The sequence below is a fragment of the Sceloporus occidentalis genome, unplaced genomic scaffold (assembly GCF_023333645.1).
Source record: "Sceloporus occidentalis isolate IW3139 unplaced genomic scaffold, rSceOcc1.0.p SCAF_7, whole genome shotgun sequence".
NCBI classification, from domain to species: Eukaryota; Metazoa; Chordata; class Lepidosauria; order Squamata; family Phrynosomatidae; genus Sceloporus; species Sceloporus occidentalis.
This window is the reverse complement of record NW_028316987.1, coordinates 18,193,238-18,219,288: the sequence shown is the minus strand read 5'-3', so window position 1 is coordinate 18,219,288 and position 26,051 is coordinate 18,193,238. Positions and strand designations below refer to the sequence as shown.

The 26,051-nt window shown below is 39.7% G+C and overlaps 1 protein-coding gene across 1 annotated transcript in view; it reads right to left on the bottom strand.

Moving 5' to 3' along the window:
* Positions 1–884: 884 nt before the first annotated feature.
* MAP3K3 (mitogen-activated protein kinase kinase kinase 3) overlaps positions 885–26,051 on the bottom strand; it is a 51,192-nt gene continuing 26,025 nt past the window's right edge. Inside the window, exons 5-17 of the mRNA XM_089532227.1 lie at positions 25,244–25,343; positions 24,349–24,462; positions 21,130–21,250; positions 18,027–18,160; positions 17,289–17,362; positions 14,285–14,352; positions 13,626–13,718; positions 12,768–12,959; positions 10,998–11,146; positions 9,148–9,279; positions 8,899–9,028; positions 7,567–7,744; positions 885–6,500 (exon numbers count right to left, since the gene is read on the bottom strand). Coding sequence (XP_089388353.1) covers positions 6,272–6,500; positions 7,567–7,744; positions 8,899–9,028; positions 9,148–9,279; positions 10,998–11,146; positions 12,768–12,959; positions 13,626–13,718; positions 14,285–14,352; positions 17,289–17,362; positions 18,027–18,160; positions 21,130–21,250; positions 24,349–24,462; positions 25,244–25,343 — 1,714 coding nt within the window. The 3' untranslated portion in view covers positions 885–6,271. The remainder of the gene's footprint in view (positions 6,501–7,566; positions 7,745–8,898; positions 9,029–9,147; positions 9,280–10,997; positions 11,147–12,767; positions 12,960–13,625; positions 13,719–14,284; positions 14,353–17,288; positions 17,363–18,026; positions 18,161–21,129; positions 21,251–24,348; positions 24,463–25,243; positions 25,344–26,051) is intronic.

Genomic DNA, 26,051 nt, shown 5'->3' with positions numbered 1-26,051 from the left:
TGTATTGATACTGCAGAATAATACCACTTTGATCTCACTTTAACTGCCATGGCTCCCTCCTAGACTTTTGGAATTTGTAATTTAGTGAGGAACCAGAGCTCTCTGGCAGTGAAAATACAGTTCTCAAGATTCCATAGAACTGTGGCAATTACAGTGCTGTATTTTGTGTAGTGTGGAAACACAGCTAGTTAATTTAAAATCAAAATTTTATATATGTAACAAATCAAAGGTCAATTTCCCCTATTGTACGAAAAGCTAAAGCCCAATGCCAACAGCAATAGGGAGGCAATTCACTACAGCAGGAATAGGCAAAGTATGACTCTGCATACAGCCCCAAGACCAATTTTGTGCCCCATCCCTATTTTAGATAAAGTCACCATCTAGCGAATCCTGACTGGGGAAAAAAACATGCCTGGTGGCCTAAACCAAACTCTAGATGAAAATGGCCTGAAACAGCCAACAGTTGTCTAGACACTGTGTGAGTGTCCATTTTAATGGCCAAAAATGCATTTTTTTAAAAAAAGAAATAGGGATGGTGGCATGGGGCTGTGGTTCTCCAGGGTCCCATGAGAGGAGGGATTCATTTACTGATCCTTGGAGTTGCCCACCCCTGTACTGTAGACATACTTGTTAGCTGCTCTAAAAGAAGATTTGGAGGACAAAGGGGAGATTTGGATTCTTATCCTTTCCACTTCACAGAGTAGGAATAGCATGGGTAGGAAATTCATGCTAAAGGTAGGAAATTCTGGAAAGATGTATGATGGACAGATCTCAGTACTGTCGTGAGTTCCTGCAGCAGATACAATGTGGGTTTTCCAAGATGCAGCTGAACACTCAAGCATCCACTGACAGTACCAGAAAATCTTATAAACAATAACAACTGAAAATGATATTTTATTGTAAATAAAAGTTATACATTGGCCTGGCTTTGCACTGCAAGCCCTGGTCAGCATAGGTATTTATAAAAATTAGAAAGACACAAGTGGTTCAAGTTCTTCTGTACACTTCAGGTTCATTAGGATTGCAGACTGCCCAGATCTGCTGACAAATGAGGTTCACATGATGCACTTTGAAAATGTTCTAGGGAATTATCTCTTTATTATGAATCATTTTTAAAAAGCTTACTCTACTACAGGACATTTAAAGATTCTGTGGGTTTTACTTCATATTCTCAATGACTTTGTAGACCAGGACATGTGGTCCACTAGATGCTGCAGAACCACATTTCCAACAATTACCATTGACTATTTTGGCTAAGGATGACCACAGCCCAACATCAATTGGGTGATAGGTTCCCCAGTTCAGTTATATACTGCTTTTGTGTGGAAATTACAGAATCATACTGGTTGTGATCCACATGCACGGGGTGATCCACATAAACATAAACCCTGTTTGAAGACAGTGACATTTCTTTCTATCTGCTTAAGGTTGGGCTGTAAAACACAACATCAAATTGTAATATTCAACCAGAGTCACATGCGGACATTGTTTGGCCATAGTAGCTTTCTCTAAAGCAAAGAGCTTCTTTAGACATGAACATGGCATCCTACAATAATGAGGATATAATGCTGCAGTTTAGCACAATACTGCTGGATAAACCTGGAGTGTACAGAATCGTCATGCCAAGCCCAAACACCATCATCTTTGTTTTCTCACACACAATTCCATCAGAAAATTTGCAAATTATCTCCTTGCAAATTGTTTCCCCCCCACCTACACCCATAAAGCCTAGTAATGTTCACTGAAAGCAAAAACTGCAACGAAGACTCAGGAGCCCACAACAGTCTAAGGCTGTATCTGCACTGCAGAAACAATCCAGTTTGACATCACTTTGACATGGCACCATGTTATGGAATTTTGGGAACTTTAGTTTTGTGAGACATGTAGCCTTGTCTGTCAGGATCGTGCTACTACACCAACCTACAATTCCCAGAAGTCCATAGGATTGAGCCATGACAGTTAAAGTGGTGTCAAACTGGATTATTTCTGCAGTGAGGATGCAGAATATGACAGAATTCAAACAGGCTAAAGGTGAAGCGTCTGGAAACCATGCTCTATGAGGAGAGACTTAGGGAGCTGGATATGTTTAGCCTGAAGAAGGGAAGATTAAGAGGTGATATGATAGGCGTGTATACATATCTGAAGGGATGTCACTGAGGCTGGAGCAAGCTTGCTTTCTACTACTCCAGAGAATAGGACCCAGAGCAATGGATTCAAACTACTGTAGAGGAAGGAGATTCCACCTCAACTTTAGGAACAACTTCCTGACAGTAAGAGCTATTTGACAGTGGAATGCATTCCTTCGGAGAGTGGTGGAGTTTCCTTTGGAGGTTTTTAAACAGAGGCTGAATGACCATCTCTCAAGGGTGCTTTGATTCTATGTTACTGCATGGCAGGGGGTTGGAGTGGATGGCCCTCTTCGAACTCTGATTCTATTACTTTCCAGTATGAAAGAAAATGACTTTCTGACTGGAAGCAGTTGAACAAGACATATACATCACAAAAGAAAGACGCCAATCGTTTTTAGTGAATAAAAATTAGGAAGACAGTTTCACTGAACTAAAGGTGGCTTACTTTTGAGTTAACATAAGTAGAACTGCTCTCCAGTGCCATCTGGTTGCTCTCCTTATATGTAAGCTCTGGCCTTGAGGAGGAAAATGGGGATGAGTATCCAAAGGACAGCCACCTTTGCAAAGGAGAGATGTCTCTATTGATGATAGAGACATTATCTGCATGTAGAGAGGTAATGAGCCTAATGAAGAAAGCTGTGTCCTCCTTGTATTCAGAACTTACATACAAGAAACCTATCCAAATATACGCAAGAGGCTTATATGTAATTTTAAGGGACAAATCTATTCTTTCTCCATATTGCTTTGAGTAACAATGTGTTGATCTTTACAGATCACTTGCTGTACAGCTAATGGCCTTCTCTTGCAGATCTCTGCAACTAGTTTAGAATTGCATTTTACAAATACATCCTAGAAACAGCATATAAAATAATAGTTCTAAGCACACATGGATCCCTGGTGTTATATATTGCAATTATTTCTTATTTCTGTAAAACAAAATTCACATCTTCCCTCTCCCTCCCCAACACACCAGTGAGAAAACAAAGAGGCATTTTGGCTTGACACATCTTACTATAAAACTATAATGAAATTATTTGCAAAACCAGCTGCTTCTTTCCCCCTTTTTCAAATTCATAAAGGTTTCAATTTCCTCCCTCCCCATCCCATAACAGTTGCTGTACATATCTATAAAAATCGACAAATTATGATATAAATAAAAAAAGTATGAGGCATCACAATTTGCTTACATGATGTAAAGAGCTTACCAAATAGTGATATAAATACATTTGTAAAAGTGCATCCATACATGTAATGCTTTGGCTTATTTCTTATGCTGAATCAGCAGCCTGGGTCCAGGTACTGGAGTGTATCATACAAATGGGCAGCCAAGCCAACATTATCACATTCTTGGATAGAGGTGGAGGGAAGAACTGTGCTGTTGGGCACTTGCTTTATCACAGAGCATACTACAAGAGAGCAGAGATATTTCAGGACAGTACACCTTCTAACCTCTCAAGTTGTCTTCAAGATATACAAAGGATACTGGCATGTGAAGTAAGAAAAACTGTTGCTTCTTTGGATCTCAGCTCAGCTGAACTGAGAACATGGCATTCTACTTTGATCTTTGTGCAACCCACCACAAAACAGTATTATCTTAAAGCAAAGCCCAAGTAACCTGGCTTCACACCTTGCCATGCTACAAGGCTGGGGGCAGAAGTGAGGAACTTTCAATGTTTGCTGCATTTTATCCACTGCAACTGCATTCTGTTTTAAAGCTACTTCTGATGTATTATGGGAAGCACTGCCTATGTTGGTGTGTAGGTCCCAAGTCACTTTCGACTTGGGATGACCCTAAGGTAAACCTATCACAGAATTTCCCTCGTAAGATTTGTTGAGAGGGGCTTTGCCTTTGCCTTCCTTTGAGGCTGAGTGAGTGTGACTTGCCCTAGGTCACCCAGTGAGTTTCAATAGCTGGGTATGTAAGCGTCATAGTCCAATGCTCAAACAACTACACCTCACTGGCTCTCCACTGCCTAGCCTTGCTCTTATTAGCAGCTGTTTAGGTTGCCACCTTGTGACTGAAGCAACCCTCATAAAATGTTGACAGGTAGAAGTAAACCTAACTTTGCAAAATGCCAAGAGTTGACTGAACTTGTGAAAGGGTGTTGTCAAACTAAAGGTACTTTAGTTGGAATATGGGTGGCCAAAATGCACCAAGAGCAGACAGCAGAAACGTAGTATTTGCAATACTGTTTGCAACATAACACACTGGTTACATCCTTCATCTGTCCTAGGAAGTGAGTGCTTGAAACTTTAAACAGAACTGGAATATACATGAGTTCCATAAAGGATGGCAACTTTTTTCTTATCGTAGCCCTGTGTGAACATATTAAGTCCAAACTTTAAAGGACAAACAAGGCTATTTGTATTAGCAGCTCAAAGCCTGAAAGAGTGGAGTCAGACTGGAGACAATTTCCAGACTGCACCAAATTACATTATTCAGGTGCTCCTCAGAAAACAATGCCAAGATTCCTGATCAAGAATTAATTCAGCATTTGAAACTAGCAGATCTTATTCTTTAAATATAGTCATAATTTTTTGCTTATATGTTCAAATTCCCTGTCCTGCTTGCATCACAAAAGTTCCACTGAAAAAAAAATGATTTCATTCAAGTGTATTCTGAAAATTCAATATTAGTGATTGCAGATGGGCAAAACAAAGAACTCTAACAGATGCCTAAATATGACTCTGCTCAACATGGAATACAGAAGTCCTCTCAGCTCAGCTTTTTGCCCTTCCCTGAAATAAATCTTGGCAACAATGAAATCCTATTTGCTTAGGAGTGCTGGCAAAAAAATTAATTATGGCACTAGTGGCTGTTCTGTAGAAGGATGGAAGAAGCGATTAAATGGAGGTAAAGGTGAGTTCAATGTCTTACAGGGATGCAAGTCAGGATATTTCATGGGATGGCTGCAGTGGTGGTTCTCCAATGCAGAGTGCTTTCCTCAGCTGCCAACAACAGCTATGCATGGGGAAACACATGAATGCCAGGCATTTTTCACAATCATTCCCATCATTTGAGTGCATGTGCTAAAATAACCCATAAAATGGCAAGTTCTATGATCAGAATAAATTATGCTAATAAAGTAACATTTCATATATATCCTTGAGTTTGATCATTTGGCTTTTTGCTATTCCTGGAAGGAACACTGAACATCTGCCCCAACCAGCAACTCCTCAGTATCTTGTGGCTTCTGGGAAGTCACAAGGCACCTTCCATATTTTCAGAATTTATAGTTTCTCTATAGCTATAAAGATTAGAAACTTGCTTTTAATTTTTTTTAAAAATAAATAAAAAAGTTAAAAGTATCGAGTCCCAGGATGCTGAGTTTTGTGCCAGATAACTAAATCCTGTGTTAGCACACAGTTATTGCATAGGCACAGAATGCACACTCCTGAATTGCACCTCGAACAGCCCAGTAAAGAAAAAAAAGTTTGATTTCCTTGTTTCATGCAGGAAGCCTTCACTGCTTTGGCTCCACTGTGCTTGTGTTCCATTGGAACCCCTATTTCATCATCCAGACATTTGGATAAGAAATAGATAAAGGTAAAGAAAAAGAAACAGAATGAAGGAACAAAACACCTTGCCCCCAGCTCTTCAGTTCACCATTATAAAACAATACTATTCACATGTTCTTCTAAATCAATATTTTCTGAAAACTTTCAGATGCTGAATACTTAAGAAAAATATATAATTATTATTATATATAATATTGAAGTGCATGTTTTCTGTGGCACATGACTTGGTAAGGTCCTGGGAGTTGTGAAACAGAATAAAAGCATGATCTCAGCACACAAAGTATTGGATCTTAGCTGTTACCACAAATGATAAATCCTCATCTTCCACTTTGGTCCAGCTTTTGGCACAGAGCTACATTCAAATAAAATGGCCCCCCGACTTCTTCCAGCGTATGGAGGCACATCATGGCGTCATGTCTGCATACCAACAAAGGCAGGGATGTAGATGTAGAATAGCTGAAAGGTATCAACCTAAAAGCAACTGACATCCTTGCTTTCTTCTCACACCATGCTTTTTTAGGCCTTTGGGATTGACACTTTGCTATTGCTGCTGCTCAGCCTCTTCAGAAGGTTGAGTGTCAAACGTCAGGGAGAAGTGCTGTTTGCAGTGGGAGGGAGAAGATTCAGTATGGGAGCTCTGCAAAGGGATGCTGGAGCAGCTCTTCAGCTGAAGGTCTTTGCTTGGCTTCCACAAAGATTCGTCTGAGGAAATCTCGGCATGTTTCTGATATGTGAGAAGGCAGCTGGGGATTTGTTGGCTGTGTGGCAATCTTGAAAATCGCTGCCATGGCTTCATACTCGGCCCAAGGCGGTTTCTCTGTTAACATCTCCACAACAGTACAGGCAAGGCTCCTAGAAATATACAGAAAAAAGCTTATACCACCAAGAATCTATTTTTTTAAAAGAAGTCAGAGAAGCTTAACAATGCTTTAGTAATATGAGAGAGGAAATGTTGTAATTTTAGCAAAAATATATAGATGTGTGAGGTTTACTTCTATCAACTGAACAACTTAGATATCCCCTTGAACCACAGGACAACCCCCTAAATAAAAAATATAATAAAATACACTTGGCCCCCGTCTACTGATCAAATCATATACTGAATAGGTATGGAACATGAATTCCGTTTCTCTGTGAAATTTGGCATGTAATAATAAAACAATGTATATCACTCACTTCCCATTAACAAAGCAGCCCACAGATTTCACCATCTAGTAAAGAGGGGTCAGATACCAGGGAAAGAGTTCCCATGGAGGTGGTGCACAACTGATGACAGCATCCCTTTCATGAGCCACACTGAAGGTGGGAGGGAGACAAACAGAACTCTACAGCTGGAGCACAGAATATGCTCCATCTAAAAAAATGCATCAGACTTCTGTCTAGTAGTTACTCAAAAGCCATGGCAACTCTTATCACCATCATCATCACCATGCCCAGCTGAACCCCTAAATATGCAGAAGTATAAAACATGTATCATAGTCTAAATCACATAGAGTAGTGGTTCCCAAACTCTGGCTTTCCAGGTCTTTTGGACTTCACCTCCCAGAATTCCTGATTGTTGGCCAAGCTGGCTGGGGTTTCTGGGAGTATAAGTCCTAAACACCTGGAGGACTAAAGTTTGGAAACCACTGATGTAGAGAGAGCTGATCATGAGGACAGGGGGGAAATATGCAGAAGTTTCATACTTTATTCTTAAAAACAGTGGCAAGGGACTGATGGACATTCAGATGTTGTTGGAATGCAACTCCCATCATTCTTCATCACTAGTTACGCTAGCTCAGCCTGATGAAAGTTGCTGTCCAACAGCTGGAGGGCCAACCCTGTGGTAAGCTATAGAAGTTTGGACCTGTAAACTGCCTCTTAAGCTTAAATATTTATGGAGCCCAAAGCGCCAACATTGCAATAGAAAGCTTCTTACCAGACGTCGGCCTTTCTTCCATAACCTTCTCCACTGATTACTTCTGGACTCATCCAATAGGGTGTGCCTGTGACTGAACGGATGCCAGTCCCAGACATGCAGATTGTCTGTAGCCGTTTGCTGGCCCCAAAGTCCCCAAGCTTCACGTTACCAGCAGAGTCACGGAGAATATTTGCTCCTGATTTCCAGAAAGGGAGAAAACAAAAGCAAAAACAGTGTACAATTCAAAATCCAGATATACAATCTGCGGTTTTCATCCAGTTTGAAATAAACAGGGTCACATAGAGATCCTTGAAATATATTAGAGGCTTTTACGTAAGTGCAGAAAAGAGAAGACAGACTAGGGATGAAAGAAACTAACGCCAGGATGAATGTGTATCTAGCAATTTTACTGCTACTGTATAGTAAACCACTCAGCACTACCAGAAGGCATGTAGCACATGAGTCAAATATGGAAGACCGAGAAGGCACATGTTGAAGGAAGATAATCCAACATATGGTTTCAGATAAAGAAACAGGTAAATAATGAAAACTATTCAAGCTACAGAGAAAATATCAATTCAAATTTTAGCTAAAATCTGCCAATGAATACGGAAAATAAAACAGTGGTCCACACATTGGAAATGCTCATTATATATTTCAATCCCCAAGAAAGGAGATACCAGGGACTGTGGTAACCACTGGATTACTCTCCATTCAAGCAAAGTGATGGTCAAAAATTTACAACAAATATTTTACCATATATGGAATGAGAAAAGCTAGATATGCAATCTGGATTCAGAAAAGAAAGAAGTAATAGGGATAATATTGCAGAGACACAATGGATAATGGAGTGTGCCTAAGAATTTCAGAAGAAAACCAAACTTATGTATTATAGATTACGACGATGCCTATGAAAAACTATGAATTGTAAAAGAAATGTGTGCCCTACAGCATTTTATTATCCTGATGTTTAATCTATATTCACACCCAAGTTAGGACTGAATATGAAGATTCAGAATGGCTTCCAATTGGTAAGGGGATCAGGCAAGACTTCACTTTATCATTCTATCACTTTAATGGGCCAACAGCAAAAAATTATGGGTAGTATTTCAAAGATGAGAAAGTTATTGAGTAGATAGCTGTTGGAATGGCAAGGGACAAAACTATAATACTAAGCTATGCAGTAAGTCCAAAACAGTCTTGATTCTGGATGCACTCTAAGAAATATCTTCCTGTAAGCATTTACCGCCTTTTGAGATTTTGGGCATGAAGGAACACAGGTCTCAGAGCAGGACAACTGCAAACAAACTGGTATGTACAAAATCTCTTCCCTCCACTGGTGTCTCTTACCCTTTATATCCCTGTGTACAATCATGTTGCTGTGAAGATAACAGACTCCTTCCAAAATCTGACGAGTGTACTTCCGGGTCACATTTTCTGTCAGTGCACCATAAGCCTTCAGCTGGTCTTTGACAGAACCCTTCACATGAAAATCAGGAAAAGGTATTGAAGAGTACTTCAGGGGAAAAAAATTGTTGCAGCCCACTGTAGTCAGAAGCAGATAATTATTGCTTTCTAGAGGACCAAATCAACTCTTACCCCTGGCATGTACTCCATGAAAATGCTGAGGGTCTTTTCTGCTCGGTCCCTCAAGCATCCATAATACTGGACAATGCGCTCATGTTGAAGGTTCTTCAGCAGCTGAATCTCACACTCTAAAGCACTCACTTCCTGCAGCCATGGAGAAAGTCATTTAATCTACCTTGCAAAGAAAGAGCAAGCTGGCCTTTGCACAAATAACATGCTTCAGGAAAAGCAAGAAAAACATAGTTGGTTCAGCGAGAATGGTCCCATTTAGATTAAAACAAGTTTTATTCGACCTGCCTCTCTATTCATGTTCGCTGCTCATCTCCCCCCCCCCACCTTTTGTTTGTGGTGTGGAAGAAAATGCCATGATTCGTTAAACTAAAGTTGTTGAACAAGTCTACACACTATGATTGTCTCTGGCAAATTTGCACAAAACAGTAAGCCAGAGATCTGTGATTTCATCGTTCCTGCTTGCAGTGAGAGAAGCTAAACAAACATGGAGCCCTGCTCTGAGATTTGTTTTACTATGTAATGCAAACACAGAGAGCTACTCTTCTCTGGCTTGCTTTTCTACTAACAAACCTGAAAAACAAATCAAGAACAAGCCAAAGAGTGAGAAGAGAGAATACTTCTTTTATGATGGTGACATATGGAGTTTCCATTAATATAAAAATACAAAAAACAAACTGTGCCTGATCCTTTAGAGGCTACTCTTTAGTCAATAAAGGGTGCTTATTAATCAATTTATCTAACAAATTAATGGATCATAAACATGGCAGCCCCAATGTCTATCATCATAACAGCCTACAAAATATGACAGATACTATATAGCATATATACTTAATTATAAGCCGACCTCATGTATAAGTTGAGGGCAGGTTTTGGGGCCAAAATTATGGATTTTGCCATGACCCGTGCATAAACTGAAGGTAAAATCTGGAGGCTTCTTCAGCGTGTATATGCATGCATACTGCAAGAAACTCTAATTGAGGCTTTTTGCTTCAGCGTTTGTTTCAACTTTAGTTTCAGCCTTTACCCAGATAGCAAGGGCCAGCACAGGGGGGAGAGGGACTCTGTTTTCCAACAGCAATTAATCACTGAGGACTCTTTCTGCTTGGCTCAAGAGAAAAAGAAACTGTCTTCCCACCGCATGGGGAAATCTCAAAGATCTGATATCACATTACCATACTGACCCGTAAATAAGTCAACCTGGGATTTGGAAGTCAATTTTTGAACATACTGTATTTAGTGTTATAGGTGAGTATATACGGTAATAAACTAGAGTCTTTACAACTGATAGTGACACCCTAATACACCCTGAGGATCCACAAATTTGCTTATGAAAAATGAAATGAAAAATATATTTTTTTCTAATCAGTTTTATAACTCTGTTTTACTTTTGGGTATTGTACTTATATGGTACTGTATTCATAAAGTATTTATATGGTATTTTACTTCCATTTTATATATTTGATTGTATTTTTAGGTCCTTTGTAATTTTTATAGAATTTCTATAGAATTTTATAGTGTGTTCTGCTATCTTTTGTGTTATTTTGAGACGCCCTATGGGCTAATCAATAAACATTGCTTGCTTGCTTATGAAAAATGATAAAAATAAACAAAAACTCCTGTTGTAGTATTAATCCATGAATTATATTGAACTAGCATTGTACTGGCATACACAGCATCTCCATTTCTTCTTCACCACCCCACGGATGTTCATGTAATATTCAAAGTAAGATATTATGGTTTACAGTGCTCAAACAAAGCAGGATTAACATACCCTGCCTGGTTTAAAGCTAGTTAGCAGAGGAAGATGTGGAAGCACTTTGATGGTTATGACATTTTAGTTACATAAGTACCTTGCTTGTTTCAGGGCTGTCTGGGTCAAATTGGACTTGCTTAGCTGCAAGTTCTCTACCTGTATCCACATCGTAGCATAAGTACACACGACCAAAGGCACCTTGTCCTAAAAGTTTCCCCCTTCTCCAGTTGATGGGAGCACTTGGAGCTGTAAAGAACAATAGCCATTCCCTGTTATAAGGGTATTCTTGAAATGTCAACAGTAATTATTTAGAACAAAATGAGCAAGAGAGAAGAAATGCTTCTAGTCTCCAGGTTACAGAGTTGAAGTGCAGTATATAAAATATGTCCCTTAATACATAGTTGTTTTACTTTAATTCTGCTTAGGATGACATTAGGACAACGTTATCAGTTTTTGCACAGGTTTTTGCCACACTCCTTTCCAGTTTATAAGAACATAGGAACAGCTAAACCATACCAATAGGGTCTCTGTATAATTTGACTTACTGGTCATCCCAAAGCCCCTGGAAAATTTATAAGCGTGGCCAAATGGTATTTCCTTTTGTTCACCTTAAAACTGGTAAACAGCAGTTCTATTCCTATACTCCTTAATTATCATGACTTAAAGCAACAGACAGACCTAGCCAGAGATACAAATTTCTTGAAATGTTGAAGCTAGAACCATGTTCCCTTGGTTTTTATTCCAGAAAAATATGGGGGTAAAATTGAAATATATACAATACTTACTTTTTATATCAAACACTAAACTTATGTTACTACTTTCAAAACATAAAATGCAACATTTAAAAAGACCTAGTGTGTAATACTGTCATATTAAACATTCTCCCAAGTCAGCGGGGACAGGACTGCAGCCTCAAAAATATAAATACTGTATGATTCAAATACGGTGTGCCCACATCATATGCACGCGCTATATGCAGCTTTCAGCTTGCGTTGAAAGCTGCATGATGGAACAGGCAATGGTGCATGGGCCTGTGGTGCTCACGCTGCACCACATGCACAAGCCCCACTGTTTTCTTTTTTTTTCATATTTTTATTAATTACAAAGTCTTAAAAATATATAAATAAATGTTTTCAATGCGGCTAGAGCATACGCGGTATTTGCCTTATGTGGTGGGGAGGTCCAGAATGGATATACACTGTAATGGATATACACTGAATACACTGTATTCAAGGGTGCATGTCTATTCAGAAGACTTCTTGAGATCAATGGAGTTTACTCCCGGGTAAGTGTAGATAAGCTCCTCAGCTTGTACAGTGGACCCTTGTTATATGCTGGGGTTTGGTTCCAAGATCCCTGTGTATAACAAAATCCGTGTATGCTCAAGTTCCATTAAATATAATGACATAGCAAAATGGTGTCCCTAATAAAAATGGAACATCAAGGTAAATTTATACTTTTTTGGAATATTTTCAAACCGTGTATGCTTGAATTCGTGTATAAAAAATCCGTGTATAAGAAGGGCCGACTGTACAAGCAAAAAGGTAGCACATTCAGGATGCTTGCTTCTAATTCTTAGAAACCAGAGAAAGGCCACCAGAAAGAGGCAAGGAAAATTTAGAAGAAAATCAAAACCCTGACAGCACTCTTCAAGTGAAAACATGGATTTTGAATGTGAGCGTGACATATGTCTACAACAGATGCAAGATCAAGCATTTTCCAGTGCTGTAGCCCTGTATGCCAATGGTCATCACAAGATCTGATTAAGGCTGATAAGTGCACGCTTGCTTTGATGCATCTTGAATACATTGGCAAATCACTGTTAGCTCTGCTGTTTCTTCTCCGAAATCTTGGACTGTTTGCTTACATTTGGTTGGGATGTTCCTCTCCTGCACAGTGAGAGCATTTTCACTGTCAGCACTTCGCAAGCGCCCACGAGGATCTAGATACTGCACTGTCAAGCCCAGATTCTCCCCGTTGGTGCTCAATGACCGGCTTGATGGCACCAGTGTGAAGAGGTTGCCCTGATGGCGTCGAATGCGGGGAAATGTCCTTCGGCCTGCAGAGTTAGCAAGTTTCAGAAAAAGAAAAGTTAGGTTTGGAAATAAAAAAGTTCTAATGCTAGAAGGAAAAGAAAGTATGGAGAGACAGCACTGAGGGATAGTGAGAAAAGATCTGCAGACAAAAGCTGCTGTGGTCTTTTGCTTATGTGAAGGCAAAGTAAAAACTAAGTTACTTCTGACAACCCTGCAGCAAAGAAGCCAGCAACTAAGTTTTCCAGTGTGTGTGTGTAAAAGGCAAAACCATTCTGATGCTTAAAAATATTTTACTCAGAGATTCATTCCCTAAATTAATTTGATTGCCTGACAAGACTCCCAGCACTTTCTTGTCAGGATAGAGCAATGCTTATTTTCAATACACATTACATTCATCTCTTTATATCACTCCAGTAGTCAGTAGTAATGTAACATGATCCTACTTTCCATCACCCTTCCCTTTATTTTCTCCAACCTTTCCCTACAGGAAAAGAGAAAGGAGAAATGTCCACTTCTCACTTATAATCCTTTGCCCGCTTCATTTTAGTTCCCCTATACAGTTTCAAGAAGAGTGAGAAGAGCAGAAGAGTGGTCTGGTAACTGAGGAAGCAGACAGTTCCCTTAGAAACATGAAATTGTCATTCTGTCAAGAAAAGGAGGTTGCCTTACTGAAGCAGGAGTACACTCACCATCATTGTAATCTTTATGTTGCATGGAGACATGGTAACGTCGAGGGTATGTTCCACCTTTCTCTGCTTTGTCATAGATTTGATTCTCACGATCTAGGATAGACACAAAACAAGGTAGTACTTTATGAAGTATACACATTAGGAGCTGCTTTCAGAAAAAAAATACATTCCTTTAGTGGAGATCCTGTGATGGGGTGGAGGAATAAGTGAATATCACTGAAAGAGATTTATAAAAACCTTAAGAGGAGATGCACACCCTCTATGTGATCTATTTTAAAGCTAGAAACTGGCTGAGACCATGCAAAATGTCCTAATCTATGTAGTTTAAGGGATGGGAATCCCTTTTCCCTTCAAGTATTTCAGGAGAAATGTCAGTGTGTAGGACAAAGCTAGACTGTGGGGCAAGTTCTCTCCACGTTCACACATACTCATACACACTTTCACACAAATAGTCACCCCTCCCCCCAAATAATCTCTCACACATATTCAGGGGGAAAAATACCATGGGTTTGTGTATGTGTACCTGTATATTTCAAAACATCATTCTTTAATCAGAATCTATAGGAAAAATATAAGGTAAGTGTATAGCAGAGAACAACAAGGAAGTTTTTTATCTTCTCACACTTCCTAACAACCATCAAATCAAACCCTTGACATACCTGAGAAGTCTTGTCTATTGTCTGGGAAACTTTGAGCCCTGGACATGCAGGATTTTCGGAAGGAAAGGCTGTTTAGAGGGAAATCAGGTTGGAAATTAGGGGAGAAGATAATTCAATTTTGTATCTAACAACAGAGATAGGAATCACCTATGACACAATATAATATGATTCAAAATGAAACCTGCTCCCTAAGCTTAGAAACAGGCTGGGCAACATAAATCTTAACAAATTACAGTAGTGTCTTTGCATTAAGTGTAGCATTCTAGGAATTTTTGCAATGTCTAATATAGGTCTTCATCATATTATACTAATAAAAACCATTTAAATTATTGGGATGTATTCCAATCTGTTTTCATGTCTAGTTTTATCACAGAAACCCATGATAAGAGAAAGCCTGATTCTGCAAGTTTTCCTGTAATTCACTGTGGCTTTCAATACCATCAACCATGGCTATTGGTAATTCAGGAGACGTAACTGTCCAAATGCAAAGATTAAGAGTAACAGGTATGTATGCTAGGTATCCTTCTCCTCAGACACTTCTCTAGGACTACTGCTTTGGAAAGACTGAATCATGGAGGATGATAGCTGTCATCAGAGGTCTCCCTTAACTGAGGGGATCAGGGTTCATGACCATCACAGGATGGCTTTACTTTTCATTACAGTGAAGCCACAAGTGCTCAGGAAATGACAAAGAGCCCTACTAGAGGCAATCTCATTTTTCTCTCTATGTATTTCTCTTTTTTATTTTCTTTTAATATATAATTTTTACAGATTTAAAAACAAACAACCTATTTCACACTCAACATAAGAAACACAGAAAGAAAAGAAAGAAAAGCAACATTACATACATATACCAGTACATATACAGTAGAGTCTCGATTAGTCATCCTTCAGTCATCCGACATTCCAAATTATCCAATGTCGCGGCTGTTTGGGGGCATGGTTGTAGGCATTTCTGCACCCCAGACACGCCCCCAGTTGTTACTATAACGTTACTGCAACATTACTTTTACTGTTACTGCAATAAAACTTCAATATGTTTGCAATTCACAGTGATTTCAAGGCTTTTCTTGGACCCTCTGGATTATCCGACATTTTTGGCTATTCCACTATCAGCCCACCCATTTATGTCGGATAATCGAGACTCTACTGTATATAAAACTAAAATTAAGACTAAGGTCCAAAACACACTGCAGAAATAATGCAGTTTCAGACTGCTTTAACGGCCCTGGCTCAGTGCTAGGGAATCCTGGGAATTGTACTTTATTGTGGGACCAGAGCTCTCTGACAGAGAAGGCTCAACGTCTCACAAAACTAGTTCCCAGAATTCTCTAGCAATGATCCAGGGCAGTTAAACTGGTGTCAAATATTTCTGCAGAGTGTTTTGGACCTAAGCTAAGATTAGACAATACTAAACAGTATACCAAAAATCTAAACTAAAGCAGTAAACATAAATTAACTAACATCCTAAAGACTCAGACCCGGCACAGACTGGCATTTTGTGCTGGCCTAATTGCGGACTAGGGCTCAGCAACTCTATCATGCACCCTGGGTGCCATTTTGGCATGCACCTGTACAGACGGGGTGCAGCACGATGACATTGCTTGTGCACAGCGCTTACATGGCGTTGTGCATGATGGGCGGCATAAGGCCGTGCTGCGGTGTTATGACGCCTGTTCTAGGGCGCAAATAGGAGCCAGGTTTCGCAGCTCCTATTTGCACCAGGTTGGGGGTGTGGTGTGCAGCTGCTGCATCCCCAACCCAGCCCATTCAGGAGCGGCACAGAGCTGCCCCTGCATGGGCTGTCTGTACAGCCACTAAGTAACTAAAACTGAAAAACAAAATGACTCTGATCCCCAATTTTAAGCTGTAATGAAAAACGACTCCACCCCATCCCAAATATATATAGTGAGTCTTTGATAGCTGCTGTGGTTTGGTTCCAGGATCCCACCGCTGTGGAAACAAAATCCATGAATGTTCAAGTCCTGTTATATACAATGGTGTAGTAAAATGGTATCCCTTATATAAAATAGAAAAACCAAGGGTTGCTTTTTGGATTTTTTTTTTCAAGCTGTGGATGCTTGAATCCATGGATACAGAATCTGTGGATATGGAAGGCTGACAGTGTTGATCTACCATTACAGATCTAAGTAAACACACTTAATTAAGATTACTAATAACCAAACCCACAAATCAGTGCATCATTAGAATTCTTCTTGCTCAAAAAGTCCATAATTGGTTTCCAGACTTTCAAAAAGTCATCAATTGGCTGATCCTATAGAACCCAAGTTAGTTTAGAAATTTGGGTCATCTCAGCAACCTTCATCATCCATGCTTCTGTCATCAGTACTTCTATCCATTTCCATTTTTCTCTATATATTTCTGGCCTAGCCGCACATGCAAGTTAAATGTTAAATATCACGTTTATTCTAGATTCTGAGTTTTAGCTTTTGCTTCCGCTTCTATTAGCTTTTTATTGCTCAGTATTTACACACTGGGGAAATGGATTCTGTAGGGATATGGGAGCCAGTGTGGCATAATAATTTGGGCATTGAACTACGTCTCTGGAGACCAGGGTTTGATTCCCAGCTCGGCAATGAAACCCACTTGGTGACCTTGGGAAGTCACATACTCTCAGCCTCAGAGGAAGGCAACACAAACCTTCTTTGAATAAATCTTGTTGGAATAAATTGAAATAAGCCATAAACTGAAAATGACTTGAAGGCACACAACAATAAATGAGAGAGCACTGTCTCCCTATTCATCCACAATTTCACATTCAGCAGCCCCTAGAAATCAGCTAACACAGGTGCCAGGAGCAAATAACAGATGTAGATGTAGGGAAGGGCTTATGAAAACAAAACAAGTTGGGGGGGGGGGCACCAAAACACCCACCCAGAGTGCCTGCCAATCTCATTATAGGCAAAATTCCACAGAAATTCCCATATGCTAATCAGATACTGAACAGGAAAATAATGTATTCCAAACACATCCAGGTCCATACCTGTCTCCTGATTGGCTCAAGGACTGACAACTCCCAGATATAGAGTTTTCAGTGCTACTTAAAGGATCCAGCATCTATAAGAGAAGGCCAAAGAAATTAAAGATGAATCTGGCCAGTATTAAAAATACAATACAAAAACACTGAGAATGCAAGAAACCACCATGTCACTAAAGTCCTCTGATTATGTTCTAGGATCCTGACCCACCTTGGTCAGAGACCCTGATTATGGGGATATAATATACCCTCTAACATTAGCATCACATAACATGTGCACCTGTATTGTCTTACAGCATTTCATAAACTTGGATACCTGCAGCCCCAATTTTATGCCCTCCCAGATCCCTGCATCCCTCATTCAAAATGAAAATCTATTGGAGTAAAACCACTTCTCAGGGAAATAAACACCCTTCCAGCAATACTTCCTCCAATATACAACTGCTGCTTCTGAATGTTTCTAGGAGTGGTGAATCAGGTTTAAATGTCCTCCAACCTTGCTCTAAAACCCAGAAATGTGATTTTTGATTAAGAACAGTTGTAGGTTATTACAGGGACAAAAGTGTATCCCTGCCCCACCACAGCTGCATGCCTTTCATATAGACTAGAGACAAATGGGAGCCAAATGATCAGTCATTTGACTCCATATAAGTGCATAACAACTGAAGATGAAGAGCGCAGTTGAGAAGATTAGAAGTTATCACTGGTTCTGCTTCCTTTTATTCTTTTAAATTTCAAACTTACACACTGATCACTGGTTTCTGGGATGAATTCTCCTTCACTGTTGATGCTGGTATAAGACCCCTGACGAGCAATTCGCTGCTGCCTCTCTGGGACATACCCTGGAGGGGGTGAACTTCGACCGGTATTTTGAGAACCTGAGGGTTTTAAAATTAAAAGGATGCACATGGTCAAGGGCATCTGAAAGGAAAAGAGATGGTTGTGTTCTTCTGTTCTTTCAATACTCCTATCAAAACTCAGTATGCATGTACTGTACAATAAGGGAAATGTGGCGGCTATGATCAAGTGCTAGTACCTCTGGCTAACAGAGAAAAATGCAGGACTAGTGATGTTTACTAGAGATACTAGAGATATTAGGAATGTGGCTTGCATAGAAATTAGTATCCGAGTACTTTAGCTGGTTTGAATAATCTTATAGGTATCAAAATGGCTTGTGAAAGATAGATTTATAGCTTAACCCTTCTTCCCTTTCCACTGAGGCACCTTCACAATGTGTATCAGTAAGTCAGTGCAATAATGTGTAGAAAATACCACAGGTAAAGACCACATGTAAAGAACTATTAACAACATATTGTGTGAGGCACTTTCCTATGATTTTTGAGTTTGTTGAAGTGAAACTTGGAAAAAACAAGGTGGGATGGGTGGGGTACAGTGGAACAGCAAGTTGCTTACTAGAGCTTTAGCCAGAGCATTACACCTGAGCTAGATATTCTTCTTCTCAAGGAAAGATTCATATGATGAAGGTGGCTGGATGACACTTTTCAATTCCTTCAAATCATTATAAATAATGAGGTAGAGTTAGAGGAGGATCAATGGACCCAAAAAGACTTTTGCTTGTGCTGATGTGAGGACTGTTGAAAACCATATTTCTTGGCAGCAGTCCTCATTTGTTGAATGTGCTCCAATTGTTCATCTGTGGCAGCATGAAAAAGGCCCTCTTTGTTGAATTGGAGGTCCTCAATGATGGTCCTAGCTTCAGCAGGGAGACCTAAAGAACGAACCCAAGCACTGATGCTCAAAGCAATGGCCCTAGCAAGAGCCTTTGCAGTACAATCAGCTGCAAGCTGAGCTGTAGTGATTTGTTGGGTGGACAGTTATAAACTTCAAGGTAGAAAGCAGAAACAATCTTCATCTGCCTCAGACAGCCTTTGAAGAAGTGGGGCAAACTTCTCCCATAGGTATTGTTGGTGTAACAAGCCTGATAGTTAGCTATGCAAAGTAAGAGCACCACAGTAGAATAGGCTTTACAAGCCAAAGAATCAAGCTTGTGTCCTTTGTCTCCAGGGTTGAGTGTCGTTTACCTAATAGTTTGGAGTCCATTGATCCTCCTCTAACTCTACCTCATTATTTATAATGATTTGAAGGAATTGAAAAGTGTCATCCAGCCACCTTCATCATATGAATCTTTCCTTGAGAAGAAGAATATCTAGCTCAGGTGTAATGCTCTGGCTAAAGCTCTAGTAAGCAACTTGCTGTTCCACTGTACCCCACCCATCCCACCCTGTTTTTTCCAAGTTTGGAGGTAGCTTCCTCCACAATGGCTGAGTTGGCAATAGATGTTTGACAAGCACAGCATGATTGGAATTTTGGACCTGATACAGGTTGCCAGTAAGTCAGGATGTTGGTGGAATTGATGAAGGTGACTTCCAAGAGCATTTAGCAACATCCCCAAAGCAGGCAGGAATGGAATAGCCACTGGAGAATGAGCTTTGAAGTCAACATGACAAAAATCTTATGGCAGGAAGCTGCTGAATATCCAGTTCCAAAGCCTTAGCTATTCTTAGGAGCAACGGATGAATTGGAATTAGACTTCAGAGTCAGAGCTTGGAGAATGAGAAGAGGGGTGCCTGCCCATGAATACATCAGAATGCAGGACAGGAATAGAAGGAAGAGACTGCCATAGGGTTCTTCCTCTCAAAATCAATGCCAATGGAACAGCCTGTGCTTGTGAAAGGAAGAGAGAAGCCAGAGGTCTCACATCTCACATCTGGGAGGAGTTGGTTCCTAGAAGACATGGCTGACCAGATGGAGGTGGGCATGAAGGAGATGCCAATAGTGGGGCTCTCTTCCATGCTAGCATTCTGTGAAGATGCCAGCCACAAATGCCAGCGAAACATCAGGAATAAACTCTTCTAGAACATGGCCACATAGCCGAAAAGTCCTCAAAAAACTATGGATGCCGGCCATGAAAGCCTTCAACATCACAATATGTTGATAGCATAATGGAACCAACTCATATTTATACTACTAGAGCCACTGTACACAGCCAGACAGACATATGGTTTGATTTTATGGTAAACAGAATGTTTTAATGAGAACATGTGTTATGTTGTGAGAATGCTGAAAAACCTAGCCACATAGATTTTATCCATTCTATGAACAGCGCTGTGCAAATTTACAGAGCTTTATAAATAAAATGTAGCAATAATGATAATAATAATAATAGCCATCTTAAGTACAGAGTTGTTTCTATGAAAAAATATTAATTTTCAGATTTAAAAACAACCCAGAGAATCATGCATATATAACCTTAAAAGAGTAGATGATTACCAACATTAAATGAAGTCAATAATATGCTGAGGGAATTATTCACTTTCTATATACTAGGAGCAATACACTTGCACCATCTACTGGATAGTAGAGGAAGCAAAAAGCTAAGAAACCTCACTTTGGAATGAATCAATAACCAAGCTAATGTAAGCCCTCTGAAAATTAAAAATGAGGGGAAACCCTTTCAGATGGAGAATTTGACATTTTTGTCATGAAGCACATCTACAGATGACAAGGATGACAGAGCCTCCCCCTTGAGAAGTATGTAAAAATAAAAGGAAAAAAAATTGCTGGAAGTGGGGCTTTGCCTTATCAGGATGGAACATCCAGAGAAAACAGGGGAGAAAAAGAGAGAATGTGTGAGAAAGTGGGAGTGAGCAGAGAGACAAAGACAGAAGGCAAACAGCCAGCATACTTTTGAGTTACCTTTTTCAAAAAATAAGAAAATGCATGGAGTCCATAAGGTCACAACCCAAACTGATTTGCAGGACTGAATTTTATTTGCACAGCTGAATTTATGTACCCAAACTGTAGCTTTTAGATCACTAGTACTCACTGATGGAGAGGTGCCTGCTTCTAGTTTCAGGTGGCTGGTAAGCAGTGCTCACATCTCCCACAGACTGGGATGTTTTGATTCTGACTTGCTTTGGCATTCCAGAATGGGACGATGAACTGCTCTGTTGAAAACATGCATAGAGAGAGAAAGAGAGAGAGAGACAAATGTGATTTTAGGAATTAAAATTAAGGGTCTAATTATTACTTCAAATAAACACAATGCTAGGTATCCCAGGAAAAACAGGACAGAGGTTTTAAGCTGCAATTAAAAAATATGGTCTGAAAGGTTATCTGCACTTGTTGTAAGGCTTTTAGTCATACAGTACAGTAGTCAGTGGAGTATGTCAGTTCTGGGCTGTACAAAAGCTCTAGTTTTCATTACTGTGGAAGTCTTAAGCTGAAGTGAAGTCGAAGGCTTTCATGACTGGAATCCATAGTTTTTTGTGGGGTTCTTGGGCTATGTGGCCATGTTCTGGAAGAGTTTATTCCTGACGTTTTGCCAGCATCTGTGGCTGGTATCTTTAGAGAAAGATGCCAGCCACAGATGGTGGCAAAATGTCATGAATAAACTGTTCCAGAACATGGCCACACAGTCCAAAACCCCCACAAAAAACTCTTGAGCTGAGGATTACAACCTGAAGCAGCTTAAAAAGTGAATGGTAAAAAGAAAATTTAAAACCTAATAGGAAGCGGAGCCTGAATTCCACACACTGGAATTTAACCATTTGAAGACAGAACCCCAGATTGTATTTTAGGTGGGTGGGTTCAACATTGGCAGGCAGACTGTCATTAATTTTGCCTACTTGCAGAGGGAGGGCACATTATTTTTCCCATCTGTTCTCACTGAAACAGCATTAACTATGAAGACTCTTATGAGTAAAATAGAAGTGCATTCTATGTGTTCAGTGTAATTTACTCTCAAGTAAGTATGCACAGGATAGACTGCAGACAGCCTTTATTAGCCTTGACAGGACTCAACAACAATCTCTGCCTTAATATTTCTTTGTGCCTGAGCATTTAGTACACTTCTAGTTGATAATTCCTGAGGAGACTAAACATCTAGGAGTCTTAGTTTCCCAATTTTTGCCAGAATATTTCATTATTTCAGGGGGGAAAAAGGTTTGCATTAAGCAAGACATATGTCTCCCCCCCTTTAATTATTAAAACCATATAGTCAAATATGAACTATTACTAATATTCTGAGAGTTTACAGAACTGACATCCTTGACCTAAGGTATTTAGAAACCAAATCCCCACATTAGGTAGGTCTGATTAACAGGATCTGAACACACTTGTGGAAAAAAAATTCAATGGAATACCCTCCCAATAGAGATGCAAGTGGAATTAACATTGCAACTGTTTCAGCATCCACTCAAACTCTCCTTGTCTGCCAAGGTACTAACTTGCCCAATTCTATTTTATTGGACCTGCTGCTTATCTTTGTTTTGTTGACATGTTGATTTTTTTATTGTTTCAATGAAAGTTTATTGTAACTAGTAATAGCAATAGCAAATACATTTCTATACCGCTTATTAGTGCAATTAAGCACTTCTTAGTGGTTTACAATGTGTAAGCTAATTACCCCCAACAAGCTGGATACTCATTTTAGCGACCTTGGAAGGACGCAAGCCTGAGTCGGGCTTGAGCCCTTGACTGGTATTGAACTAGCAACCTTACAGTTTGTGAGTGAGTGGCGGCAATACAGGCATTTAACCTCTGTGCCACCAGGACTTGTATGGGTGCTTGCAGCCTTGGTACCCACAAGCATGAAGGACAATCTAAAAATGTTTGAATACCTAAACAAATAGGGGTTTTTTGGTATTTGGCATGTGTTGAATTATTCTTCCTAAAGAGGAAAATTTTTCCCCATTGTAAGAGGCCTTTGAAAACAATGCAGTTTTAGAAGAGGTCTCTGGAGGGTTGCTTCCTCAGTTGTTTCCAGCTCCCCCCCCCATCAGCAGCAGGTTAGGGGGAAGCTGGAAACAACTGAGGAAGCAACACAACATCCACAATTCTTTCTTGGCTGCCTCCTGCCTGCCTAACATAACACTGGGCGGGTGTGTGTGTGTGGGGGGGGGGGGGGGATGAGTGAAGATTATAGCCTATAGCCTTCCACAATTATTTCTTGTCACCTGTTCCACACAGTATTGGGAGAGGGGAGTCAAACAAAGATCAGCTTGGCTCCCTTCCCCTGATGTTGCAGGGAGAGGGCAGGTGAGTGAGGATGGTGTGTCCTCATTTCCTCTGTTATGAGAGCTGGTTTACCATGATGCAGAAGCAGGCATTGTTGTGCACTGGCTTTCCAAACCAAGCCCACAATGATATACTTTGCTGGGCTGCCCTCCCAACCCTCCAACTTTGGGGGGAGGGGACAGGAAAAAACGTGAGCCTGGGATTGGTAGCTGGAATAAGACTGGGAAGAAAACAGAGATTTGAAGATAATTCTCCTTGTCAGGGTTTCTGGACACTAGAGAAGCCCCTTTCCTGGTCCCCCCCCCCCCCCCAGTGTTTGAACAATTTTCCCATTTCTGCAATGAGATATCTTTTGATAATTTCAAGATCACTGGGAAATCTGTACAAAATAGGGAACTGTAGTTCTTACTAAAGACTTACTCTTGTGGAAATGTTAGTTTCTGCTTTGATTACAGAAGGGCAGAAACCCAACTCACTGTGAGTGAGTGAGATAGGTAATCTTTATTCCATTGCAGATCCACATCTGGCCTGCCAGCTTTCCTGCTGCCTCTATAATGACCAGTAATTGATAGGGGTTTCCCCTCTTCCTCTCCTCTCTGAAGATAGGGTTTAAAAAGCTTCAATGGCTGTCAAAGGCAGCTTTAAAAGCCCAGTTGCTGCATGAGGGGTATTTGGGAGACACTGGTGAAAAGAGAAGGGCTAACCCAACACTGCCTGCCCAACACTATCTTTTATCAGTTGCAATGAGACTTGATTGCAACGTGCCTATGAGTGTGTGTGTGTAAGAGTGAAAAAACAAGTGTGTGTGATTGAATGGGGCTGGGCAATCATATCAAAGGCCATATATTAACAGTGTGGTGGCACTATCTACTTTGGAATGTGGCCCACACACTGTTGGTATGATTGTTGTGGCCAATTTTGTTTTTGGTTTGAAAAAGGTTCCTCATACTTAATCTAGGAATCACTGTATTGCTTAATAACTGGAAAAGATTTGCAGTCAACATCATAACACTGTGATTTTACTCACATGGTTTCTGTCTTGAGATAGCAGCAATATTCTAAGGCTTTTCACATGTGAGCTTCGGTCCAAAAGATCTATTGCCTTGTCAAGGTCATCTTGACTTTTCAAGGGAATAGATAACTGCAAAACAAGAGCACAGTCAATTAGTAGGATTGCATTACAATTTGAATTCTTCCCAGCACCAAGAAGCTTAAATAGTGAGAGAGCACAACACATTTGTACACAGTCTTCACTGCTTTATGGTATATAATTCTTGAAAGACCTACTTAAAAATGCTTCACCTCAGGCTATGTTCAGGCTATAATATGTATATCATGATATATTTCAGATTATGTTCATTCTATACAGGGAACATTCCTGTAATCACCTTCTTGGCACAGATGGCCTCTACATATGTTTTTCCATAAACAGTTATTTGCAAAACATGTAAAATTGTCTCTGGTTTGTGTTTGATTTTATCTTAAAAAGGTAGTGAGAGGAGAGAGGTGAAATTAAAATTATAAAACATTTTCAGCACTTTGGAGTATTCAGAGTTGTTCCTATGTATTATTTCACTGTAATCTTTACAACAACCTTGTACAGTTAATTTAGAAGAATTGCACCACCTCATGTTGTAAATCTCGTATGTCAGTTTAAAAGGGAGCCAATAAACATGTTGAACAAAAAATTCTAAGATTCTTTCCCATGGAATGGCTCTTATTTTGGCATCTGTGTTAACATAACTAAGCACTCCATTTGAAAAGCTTACCTATATTCCAGACAGTGTCTATTCAAGCTCCACAGTGTGTATGGATTATTCAGAAGGTTAAGGAAGATTACTATATTTCCCCTTCAGACATGGCCAGCATTAATTTGAATGGGAAATAAGTGTTATATAGCTTCAGCTGGTAAAAATTAGTACCTCGTTATTCATATAATGGAGATCCAACGGTTGACCAAAAGCTGTTTTCACTTTCTGCTGCACATCTTCATAGCGGACAGGTCGGGTAAAAGGAATAATCCTGGAGAGGAACAGCAAAACATCAATGGTACAAACAAAATGAACTTTGCGTGCAACAAAGTAGTTTGAAGACTTTACTCAAACACAGGTACTTTAACTTAACTAACACTTTAACTATAGAATAAATATCTTAATTTGGAATTCCTTTTTTAAGAATGATGTACAGAACTCTTCAGTCACAGATGGTCTCTGTGTGTGTATATTTGTGAATGTATGCCCCTACCTATGAACATATGTATATACAGAGGTATATGATTGTGAAAATGTAGCTTGATATTAAGCGGCCTGTTCTGCAGCATGAGTTCTCCATTTACATAAGTTTTAGAGGGGGAAATCACTAAAACATTACTATATCCAACTATTTAGCTATACTGTACTATTTTTGTTATTTTTATTTTTATAATAAGTGACTGCAGCATTTTCTACATGTTAATAAGGATTTTGATATTTTTTATCTTGTATTTTATACGTTGTAATTTTGTAACTGTATTTAGTATTACATTGATATGGTCAGCTGACTAATCAATAAACTTGTTGTTGTTGTTGTTATTAAGGAACCAATCCAACTTTAAAATGAAATTCCAGCATTCTGACACTGGTTAAATAAAGCTTGACTATATTTATATATCACAGCAACATTATAAAAGACAAACAGCACATTACACACACAAACACACACTTGAATCTTAATGCATTTGGGTACTTTCAG